This window comes from Rhodnius prolixus, unplaced genomic scaffold (genome assembly GCF_049639745.1).
Source record: "Rhodnius prolixus isolate KJV_2025 unplaced genomic scaffold, Rpr scaffold_7, whole genome shotgun sequence".
NCBI classification, from domain to species: domain Eukaryota; kingdom Metazoa; phylum Arthropoda; class Insecta; order Hemiptera; family Reduviidae; genus Rhodnius; species Rhodnius prolixus.
This window is the reverse complement of record NW_027411582.1, coordinates 33,549,356-33,561,346: the sequence shown is the minus strand read 5'-3', so window position 1 is coordinate 33,561,346 and position 11,991 is coordinate 33,549,356. Positions and strand designations below refer to the sequence as shown.

The 11,991-nt window shown below is 33.5% G+C and overlaps 1 protein-coding gene across 1 annotated transcript in view; it reads right to left on the bottom strand.

The window, feature by feature from the left end:
- Window positions 1-372: 372 nt before the first annotated feature.
- Window positions 373-11,991, bottom strand: part of Samuel (SAM-motif ubiquitously expressed punctatedly localized protein) — a 166,451-nt gene continuing 154,832 nt past the window's right edge. The window contains exon 5 of the mRNA XM_074115066.1: window positions 373-2,342. Coding sequence (XP_073971167.1) covers window positions 2,085-2,342 — 258 coding nt within the window. The 3' untranslated portion in view covers window positions 373-2,084. The remainder of the gene's footprint in view (window positions 2,343-11,991) is intronic.

Here is an 11,991-nt window from a genome sequence, read left to right as displayed (position 1 = left end):
CTAAAAAAAAAAATGAACAAAATTTGACCCACATCTCAAAAAGGTTCGCCATCTCTGCTTTTAGGGAATCCTGGGGCGGTGGATCAATGAAATGGGAATTTAATTAATTTGTGGGTTACAAACGTTGGAAACGATTTTGAAAGACAAAAAAATGTTGCATCTTTTTTTTAAAAAAAACATTTATTCATTCCCAAAATTAAAAAGAAAAGAAAAAATAATTTTCATACACTCTTAGTGAAAAATATATAACTTTCAGTAAATACATGCATTTTATATAAATTTTATTTATTTATTTATTTATTTTTTTTAAATTGTGGTACATAATAATTAATAATAATAGTTACATATTTATTGTGAACAAGGCACTTTGTATTTTAAAAAAAAATATTTTGTATTGAGCACAGCCTCATTTGTATTTTTATTTACATTTTACAAAAAAAAATGAAAAAAGAAAAACGTTATTTGTAAATAATATTTACAATATTTTTAATCGAAATAATTAATTAAGGGTGTAGTTGTGTAAGTTCGTTGTTTTTTGTTTGTTTAATTTTTACAACTTAAAATTAATTTATTTTAGAATGTTGATTGACAAAAGACGCTCATTCACTTTTACTCCCCACTCTGGCAACCATGTCTACGAAAAGTGGGGGGTGGTATTGCGCACGCGTAATTCCAATTACTATAATTGAACTCATCATTTCATTGTGTGTCATATAACTGTCAACACCTTTAATGCGTTTATTTTACCTTTTTTTTTTTGTTTAATTTTAATTAAACTTAAAATTCTGAGCAAAGTTTATTAATAAAATTGTTTTTGAGTTAATTTTTTTTTTTTTTTAATATAAATATACACACTCATACACAAAAAGAATGAACCAAAAAACTAAATTGATTAATTTTAAGTTTCTAAAATATTTACAATTCAAATTAATTTTTTTAAAATAAAAAAGTATTTACAAAAAACGAAACGATAATTTTAATTACAAAAATTGATTTATTTTTTTTTATATATATTGTATTTATATATTAATTAATGTATAAAAATAATTTCATTATTTTTTATTCACTAATTGAAGTGTAAAAAATAACAATTATAAAAAATACAGCTGATACCCTTTGGTGCTGTATTATTTACAGATATTTCGCTATCAATTTGGCATTGTTTTAAATTTTTATTTACTTAATTTTTTTTTCAAACAAGTTTTTGTATTATAAATTATAATTATTACAAAAATTAATCTAATCATTGAACGTTTAGAAAAAAAGGTGATATATTTTTTTCCCCTTTTTTTAATTTTCAAATTTTTCTTTTACTTTTTCATTGGACTAGATTTAAAATTTCAATCTACGGTACGTTGGTTAAGTAATAATCATTACGTTAATATGAAAATACAGTTTTGAATTCATTGATTCGATGGTATGCTTTGATTTTAAATCGATAATTTATCGAACAGTTATAATATTTTCATTTCTAACTTAACTATTTAGCCGACTTCTGGTATAAATTTGAATAGTTGTCCCTTATCGAGTTGACTGCCTAATACGGACTTAATAAACTTCTCTGTGGGAGGCACTGATGTAAGGGTTTGTGTAAACATCAGTATTATCCCTAAAAAACTGGGGGTCCCCCCCTGATCTTCCTGAGCTTTTGCTGGAAATTGATTTTTTTTTTTTCCATAATCCAGTTTCCTTTCAATTTGGATGGAACCTCTTCAGAGTAAGCACAGCTTAAGAAAATTCCTTGATTGCTGGCTTTTTTTTTTTTCCAAAACATCCCTGCGGGAGATTGGTTCCTGTAATCTTGAGAGCTATTCTCAGTACATCTAGGAGTGGTCAGCATTCTAAACGCTCAATGTGATATTTACCAATATTTAGGACGGACGTTAATAATTCATTATATACAATATTTTGTAAAAAATAAAAAATAGTAATTAATTACAAATCCTGGTTTTAGTAAATGACATTCTTTTTATTTTATTTTATTAATTTAATTTATTATAAAACAAAAATTATCACTAGTGCACAATTGACTTCATTAGTTCAAAATTAAATTAAATTATTTCACTAGTTCAAGTTTCCGGTGGTCACTTATCACCAGCCGTACTGTTCGGAGTGCTTGCGGAATTTGGCCCTCCGATTGTTGTGGTGGTCGTGGTCGCCGGAGGCGTTGTACTGCCATGGCAGTGCGAACAATGTAAACAAACGGCACATTGTCCTAAACGGCTGCTCAACGCTGATCGTAATTTCAGTGCTGGGCCCAGTTTCATTCCTAAGGTGGTTGTCAGATGTTCTTCAGTCAGTAAGGGTAGTGCGGAACCGTCGATTCGTTGTTCTCGGAAGTTCTGTGAACAAAAAAAAAAAGAAAATATTTTTATCGTTAATTGGGATTTTTAGTGAAAAGCAAGTAGAGTAAGGGCGATTGTCTCAGGAGGGAGGCGACTAGCAAACATACTTTACTACAAAGTTCTCATATTAACCGCCATAAAAATAAATTGCACAATGTCTAGACCAGGGGAATTGAACCCACTAAACCAACAATTCACCTTAGCTTTGCGGGTCTAGCCTATAACCGCCTAACATACTTTACTATAAAATTTCTCATATTAACTATTGGGAATATAGACTAGTACCGCAATACATATTAGCTTTGCGGGTCTAGCCTATATTCGCCTAACATACTTTACTATAAAATTTCTCATATTAACTATTGGGAATATAGACTAGTACCGCAATACATCTTAGCTTTGCGGGTCTAGCCTATATTCGCCTAACATACTTTACTATAAATTTCTCATATTAACCATTAAATAAAACCCAAAGCCTAGAGACCAGGGGAATTGAAACCCACTAAACCAACAATACATCTTAGCTTTGCGGGTCTAGCCTATCTATCGTCTAACATACTTTACTATAAATTTCTCATATTAACCATTAAATAAAACCCAAAGCCTAGAGACCAGGGGAATTGAAACCCACTAAACCAACAATACATCTTAGCTTTGCGGGTCTAGCCTACAACCACTCGGGGCTACCGTGGCGCCTTTATGATTTTTTTGTATTGTAAAAACAAATCGTCATTAATAAACATTAAAAATTAAAATAACCAAAAAAAATATTTCCCTTTAATAACAAAAATGAGCTTTTCTCCCCGTGAAAGAGGGGAAACAGGTGTACACGCAACTCAGACCAAATCTAGAACTGTTCTTCCCCACTTACACACTTACTTCTTTAACATAATTACGGCGATGGAGCTAAAGTTTAGCGTCAAAACTGGGATAACGTGGTAGTAGAAACCCATCAGTACTTTCCAGCAGTCTTGGAGGAGAAGGGTTCTTGAGTTTCTTGTAGGTCCTCTTAGGATGGATTAATTCATTTAAGTAAATGGAATTAGGTGCGTTAACAAAGACAAAGACAAAGGCTCTCGAGACTAGAAAGACGTAGCTCTAAGATTAGGGTAAGATAAGCCCCCATTGTTCCACTAATTCGGGTACTTAACTCTTCAATGAGCCTTCTAAGTGAGTTCGTACTAAGCATCCTTTTTTACTTTACGTTAAGTTGTAGGAAATAGATAGCGATGTTATTCTAGTAGATTGCTGTAGAGACGTAAAACATTCTCTAAATTCATTTCCATAACCTTTTCCCCCTCCCCCCAAAAAATTGTGATACCAGTAAATCAGTCTCAAAAATATTGACACTTTTATTGTAAATAGTATAAAAAAAATATTAATTAATTAAAATCGCGTAATGTAAAAAAAAAAGATAGTATACTGCTTAATGCAGTATTGTAATTTGTATTTATTTAATAAGCTGTTTTAATTAAGATCATATGGTATGAAGAGAATGTCAAGGACAGATCAGCTGTTTGATTTATTATTATTAATTATTTCTTTTTGTGCAAAATTTTGGTTTTTTGTTTGTTCGCTTTGTTTTGTATTGTCTTTAATATAAATTGTTCTCCGGGTCTGAGAAAAGGGTCAGAGGTTGCTTCTTTGAATAAAGAGAGTCTGATATATTTAACAATGTTAGTAGATGGTCTTATTTTTTTTTACTTTTTTTAAGTAGAGTAAGCGAGAGATAGTGTGAATGAGAATACATGTTAGATTATATAGAGTGCGAGAGAGAAGGAATGATGGTGCGTCCGAGATATGTGGGATAGTTTTTTTTTTCTCTGTCTCTCTCTGCTGAAGAGAGTAAGGCGGATGTCCGAGCCGATGGTTAGTAGCGTTGCCGGCTTTGGCCTTTGGAGCGGTGAGGTGAGGTGAGGGGCAAGCTGGTGCTCTCGTTTCACCTGCGGTCCTTAGGAATGTGTAACCTCCTCCACTATTATAACCTGCCGCCACCGTCGCCCTGGTTACCACCACACATGTATAGACTTGCACACTGGCACGCACATACACACATATCCTTGTTGTCTATTATATATATATATATATCTTTCTCACTTTACTCTTGGCCACTAGCTCCTTTCTTGGTAGAAAACTTTGTATGTGTAAGGGGTCAACGGTGGCCGCAGGGTAGCCAAGCCCAGCCTCACTCAAACCAAGGTCGAACTGACGAGCCATCTTGTTCGTGTGTCTGTGAGTGAGTGAGTAAAAAACACGCACAGAATCTCTAGCTGGCTATCTCACTCACTCATCATCTCTTATATATACATATATATAGGCAGTACTTATGTTTTTTTTTTTTTTTTAAGAAAAGAGAAGAGAAAGATATACTTTAAAGTTTCTTCTCTCTTTTATTACACGTCACAATCAGGCTGACAAACCAAAATACACATACACTTTCTAAAGCACCTGTTTATCTACAAGGTTGTTATTTCCCCTCCCCTCCTCCTGCACGAAACAATTCTTTGCAATTGCATTTCCGGTTAAGGGCTTTTCATCAAGCATAAAAATCCTGGGCATATTTCTAAAATAAAGTACTAAAGTGGGCAATTAAAAACATAAAATTGTAATTTGCATAATAGAATTTCAGTTCTCGGTTTTAAAAAGAAGGTTCATATTTCTCAAATGTGTTCTAAAGTGTTCTAAATGTGTCCTTAAAAAAAAACTAACACTGGCCAAGAAAACACAGATTTATCGTGCACAACTGAAGCAGATTTCGACTTACTGACATGAACTCTGCGTTCCAATTTCTATCGAAATATTTGTCAAATATCTAGTTCGACATGTAGTTGTCCTAATGAACTTCAAGATTCCATTCGTCTTAAGGCTTAATCACATCTCGCCAATCCAAAATCTGGCACATCCCAAACAAATCCCACTCAACGCCTAAGGCTGTTATTTTCTTGACGACAGAAGTCTAATAAGCCAATTTATTACTACCACTGGGATGATACCCTACATCCATCATGTTTCTACTGTCAGCTAACTTGGTTGTAAAAGCTTTAACTGCCCTTCAGTACAAAAATTTTCCAAAAATTAAAATAATATCCGGGAGGATTGGTGGGCGAATGTTGAATTCTAAAACGTGGAGATCCCGCGGGTTTGAATCCAGCTGCTGGCCCACAGATTTTTCTCTTCCTAGTGAGCTTCTTACAGCTCACTGTCCTGGTGATGGACAGTGTTGACTGTAACGAGCAACACTGGTTCGTAGGCTGGTCTTTTACTGCCAAAAAAATAAAAAAGAAAAGAAAAGAAAAGATCTGGGCGCCATTCCGGAGGTTTGAATTTCACGAAAGATTTTATTTTTTTTAAATCTGCTTTTGTTTTAATATCTACTCAGATATCAATCGCTTTTATTTTATATAAATTTTTTTTCTTCTAGACGCCACGGTAGCCGAGCGGTTATAAGCTAGACCCGCAAAGCTAAGGTGTATTGTTGGTTTAGTGGGTTCGAAGCCCCTGGTCTAGGCGTTGGATTTTATTTAATGGTTAATAAAAGAAATTTACAGTAACGTATGTTAGTCGGTTATAGGCTAGACCCGCAAAGCTAAGATGTATTGTTGGTTTAGTGGGCTCGATTCCCCTGGTCTAGGCGTTGGATTTTATTTAATGGTTAATAAAAGAAATTTACAGTAACGTATGTTAGTCGGTTATAGACTAGACCCGCAAAGCTAAGATGTATTGTTGGTTTAGTGGGTTCGAAGCCCCTGGTCTAGGCGTTGGATTTTATTTAATTGTTAATATGAGAAATTTACAGTAAAGTATGTTAGGCGGTTATAGGCTAGACCCGCAAAGCTAAGATGTATTGTTGGTTTAGTGGGTTCGCTTCCCCCGGTCTAGGCTTTGGATTTTATTTAATGGTTAATATGAGAAATTTATAGTAAAGTATGTTAGGCTAGTCGCCTCCGTCCACGACACCTAATTTGGTAGTTGGACGTAAAGCCCGCCTGAAAAAAAAAATTGGCATTACTTTACTTAATTTGTTTTCCTTATTGAAAATTGTTTGTTTAAAGTCCAATAAAATTTTTGTTTTTGTTTTTCCATCCCTGAAAAACTTGTAAAATTCAACCTAAAGGTTAAAATTCAACCTCCTATGAGTTCTGGTTATTAATATTTTTTACTTTTTACAGTAATATTCATTGTTATTTTACGATACTAATTTTAGCCGTATAAAAAGTTTAAAAAATGCACATAATAAATAAATAAATACAGTTAAATAAAAAACAAACTTCCATCACAATTAGGAGTTATTCCTCTAATAATAATAATAATAAAGCTTTCATGATTCATACCGTTAATTCCATTTTTAGATCATAACAAAAAAATTAAAAATAAATAATAAAAATAAACAAACAATAAAAAAGAAGAAAAACTCGCTACTGTTTAATTCTAATTTATTAACTTATTAAATGTATATATACACACTTATACACTTAATTTTATACAAATAAATAAAGCTAGTTTTAAATTGAAATAAAATAAATACTATCATTTTAAAAGAGAAAAATAAAGGAGAAAAAATAAAGGAGAACCAGTTCTGTACTATACAGGAGGCAGTGGAAAAAATAAAATGACTTCCAACATATCAGCTGACAGATTAGAGCTGCCACACAAGCTAACTAGATATTAATAATTTTTTAAAATGATTCCGTCCATTCTATAGTTAACTTAATATTGCCTCTGTCTCAGTTGCTCCTAAGTTACCTTCTATTCTATCTTATTCACTTAATTTATTTAATACTGCTTTACATATTTCATTAAAATATTATTTTAAAATCTATATTTATTCAAATTATTGCATTCTAATATACTGTTATAGTAAGAGAAGGTTTTTTTGTAGTTGTATTTGTGCATTTTTTTATTTTGAGTTTTTTTTACGGTAACATCTGTTTTCAAGTCTGATAAAGTGGTTTTTACGAATTGATAGTATCTGTCTGTCTGTCTGTTTGTATGTATTCATCGTAAGTTTAGATACGAAACATGTCAATAAAGCTGAAAATTGATATTTCGCGCAGACATTAACTTAGAACGTCACAATAAAGGTTGGGTTAAAATTTGGTCCAGCGGTCAAAATGTTCCAGTTTTTTTTTTTTTTGGAAAGAGAGAGGTGCAAAGTTTTCCATCTTAAATTGACCTTGTTTGGGGGAGTTCATCTATTTGGCGGGGGGGTGGGGTGGAGGATTCTCTGGAGCTGAGAGCTTTGAACTTTGTCACAACACATTTTGCGTTCGTTTCGGGGTTCGATTAGTGTACGAACGACAACCAGCTTTTCCCATATACAGGGTGTTCATTTCAAGACGGCTCAAATGCATTTCATGCTTAATCCGAGCAAACGGCAATCTGGCTCGCAAGCCAGGAGGTCACAAACTGCTTTCTGTATCTGAGGGGGCACCTTTGAAGGCACAGTACATGCTTCACAAGTTGAGTAAAGTGCATTATTTGATAAATTAAGGAATAAGTTTGATCCTTTACAGGAAAGATATTGATCACTTAAATATATGGCAGGTGGTTTCCAATTTTTTTGGTAATTAAACGCAACTCTTCCAAAATTACCAAATAATTATTAAACCTTCTTGTTTGTAACAAATGTAAAATTAATTTTTAGCCATTTTGTGTATGCTTGAGAACATCTAAAGCTCTTAACATTTGATTTTTCTTAGAAAAATCATTCGGAAAACGACTTATTTCCCGATATAAGACGGGCAACAAATTTTGCCTCTACCATTTTTTGCTCAGATTAACCGTTTAAGCATGAAATGCATTTGAACCGTCTTAAAATGAACACCCTGTGTATTCATCTTGGGAAATAATGTTGCATTTTTCTCGGAAACGTTTCCATTGATTTTCTTTAATCTTTATACGCTCAATGCACCCATACTTAGATCTATAAAATTTTATTGACATATTTTTAATATGCAGTTCTGGGTAGAGTGTTAATTTTTTTTTTATAACGGGTAGTTTACAACCTATGCGATCATATCCCCGACACCCAATAGCCAGCGCTCTCTATTTTCCCAGTCTCCCTCTCCCAATCCCCTCGCTGCCATAGCCTGTTCCACACCCTCCATCCACCGCTTCCTAGGTCGGCCCCGTTTCCTCCTTTCCTGTGGAGTGAAGCTGTGGATTCTCCTGGGCCAGCGATCTTCATCCATCCGCATTAGGTGGCCATACCATTTCAGTCTTTTGGTCTCTATTGTATAGAGAATGGTCTTTTCGACTTTGGCTTTCTCCCTAATTTCGGAGTTGGGAACTCGCTGGAGCCTGGATACACCACAACTTCTCCTCCAAAAGTCCATTTCCAGGGCTAACAGGCTACCTTCAGCTCTTCTGGACAACGTCCAGTTTTCTGCTGCGTATGTGGCTACACTTTCCACAAATGAGTGGTAAATTTTCCTTTTTGTTTTAAAGAGTGTTAATCTTACGTGTAAAATGTCATTTAAGTGTGCTGCTTAGAATGCAACATGTCGGTAAAATTCCAAACTATTTTCAGACGACAAGAAAATGCCAAGTCTCATGAAAAATGAAGTCCTTAATTGTAGTAAGAGAAAATTCGTGTGAGTTTTTCATTTAAAACACTAAAAACAATAACTTATTTACGATGGGAAGGAAGGGAAGGGTTAGCGTACTGGACTTCCACGCGGAGGTCCCGGGTTCGAATCCCAGCTACTGACCCTTAGATTTTCTCTTTCTAGGAGCTTCTTACAGCTCATCACTGCCCAGTGATGGACGGCAGTGTTGTCTGTAACGAGAGAACACTGTCCGGAGGCCGGCAGTGTACTGAAAAAAAGCTCCGGGCGCCAATAACCTTAGATGTTGACGCGCCTTATTTACAAATGTCCTTCTCTAACACTAATATTATTTACCATTACCACATTATTTACCTATTGTAAATAGAATATTATTTAAAAAAAAAAATTGCAGTTTATATTTCATATGATATATACAATATATACGTATAAATTCAGAAAGTGAATTCAGTAAATATTTATTTATCATGCATGTATTTCTCATTCTATACAATGTTTCAGCAGAATCTCGCCTAGAAGCGCAAATATCCACTATTTTTCTTTGGGACCTTTACAAGTACTCTCCCGCAATAAAATAAGCGCGTATTTTCCTTCTACTTTTCTTTCTTTATTTTTCTTATAAAAAAAAGTGCGGGCCCTCTATTTCCAATTTATAAAATTTGGGTATCTTTTTTTTTTACAAGCATTAGAGCTAAATTTTATTTAATGAATTTGATCTAGCAGTATTTGTATATTCTGTACAAATAAACCACGAAAATCAATTATTAGGTACCTCCGGTTTCTGTAGCCGTATTTGTATATTCTGTTCAAATAAACCACGAAAATCAATTATTAGGTAGGTACATCCGGTTTCTGAAAATTAGGAAAAAAAAAATTCTACAGAGAATACTCACGCGACTTTATGACGTAATTACTTTTTCACGAAAGACGAGACCGTTTGATCTACAATTTGATGGAATTTCTAAAAGAACAAAAAATTCATATTTTTTTTTTGTTCCGGTTGGAAAAACTGTAATTTGAGTTTTTCTTTTTTTGTAAATTGTGATGGCAGTGGCAGGAAGGACTTAGGAGTAGTGGGAACAGATTTAATGACTTGTCATTATTAATAGTAGACAAGTTCAAGGACTAACATAATGACGGACATATTACGTATAGTTATGTACAATATACACGCACATATGTTTTTTTTTTTGTACGTTTACATATTTTTTTTTTGTGTTATTCCCTTTATTCAACACAATATACTATGTTTTCTGTATAATATATGATTGGTTATAGTTTTTCTTTAATTTCTCATTATCAGAACAGGAAATTGAAGCAGTCATGTCAAATTGTCGAGTTTTTTTGACCGGAAATATCTGTATTCAGATGTTTCCTGTAAAGGTACTATCACTTTACTGAACGAATTTTGCACAAATAATCGACTAATCGATCGATTTTGGGAATGAACAGTTCGTTTGATTAATTGATGACCACAAGATTGCTAAATAATTAAAAAAAAAGAATTTAGAGTTCATGAAAAACTGTCGATTTTTATCCGGTTCGCATGTTTATTGTATCTCCTAGGCTGGTTTCAGAATTTCTTCCATCATTAGAGGTACATTAATTAGTCTTATATAAATATTACACGTATGTTTCCATCTCGCACTATCCTTAAAAACACCCATATAAAATATGTAGTCTGGTTTTTAGAGTCTATGAATATTCTGGAACAATGCAAATTTCCGTTCTGTTGTCAAGTTAACTAATTTAAGCTGGTACTAAGTGGATAATCAATTAGGGCTTTTGGTGAAAATACAAAGTACCATGCAGAATGCAGCACCCTAATTAGATTTAGTCGCTTGTTAACCCAAACTTGGTTATTTAATATTTACAGAAATAGAAAATTACGCCCAGCTTTTCTTATTAAAGCACTCTAGTGTTAAATCTTGATACTAGAAAGGAAGATGGTGAAAGAGGGGAAGTGGTTGAATACGTACGTACAAAAAAAAAAATAAACAAATTAAACCAGACCGGAAAGTGAGAAGGTTTTTCTTACCTTGGTTATAACCATGTTTATCTTGAACTAACAATCAGATTTATGTCCTGAACACTGGACGAAGATAGAGCGAGACAAAGGTGTAGGAAGTATTAAAAGGGAGAACAGAGACAGAAATAAAATTAACCCAAGTGTAACCACTAATGTTATATAGTTAATTAATATAGCAACACTTCACAGAGGGCGCTTCCTTCGCCTCTGTGCGCTTTAAGTTCACGCTTCTCTGCGTCTGTATTACAATGTGTTATATATCTATTTTTAGTTTGGGGTTATATAATTAGTAATAATAATTTTGGACGACAGGGGGGGGTCTTACATACATGTGGGGCTAACTCCTCTCCCATTCGATGTACAGCGTCGTGACTCCCAAAAAGCACATCTACATGAAATCTCGAATCGTATGACACCACATTCATGAAAATCGGTTCACGCGTTTAGGCGCTACGTTGTTTACAAAATAAAGGTAACAAGAAGAAGACCAATTTCTGAAAATGCCGTTTTTGCCCATTTTCGGCACCTTTATCCTAGAAATCTATTAGACGTAGGTTGATGAAAAAATTTACATTTATAAAGGAGGGTTTGCCCTATAATTTAAAGAAAATTTGGGAATTTTATCTTTTATAGAAAAAGAGGAAAAAAAATTGCTAAAGTTTGGGTGTTTTTCAACGTTACGCTTTTTCGTGCAGCAGATTTTGACGTTAAACATTGTTAAACAGAAAAACAGCTGTGAAAACCCTTACCACTTCCCCCCAACAGCTTACGTAAACCATTTTTTTAAACCATCAATTTTTACTAAAGAAGTAGTTGACTTACAACACTTTAAAGAAACCATTATCGAATAAAAAATTGGGCAATTGTTAAAAATTAAAAAAATTTGGGGAGGGGATTCAGGAGCCTTTAAAACGGTTATTTCCGGTGAATCTAAAATATGATTATAATATTTCCGCTTCCCTTATAACAGAAAAAAAAAAAATGACTGCAGATTATTAACGGAATAAACTTTAACAATATGAGTTTTCTGCTTAGCCCACTAGAATGCACG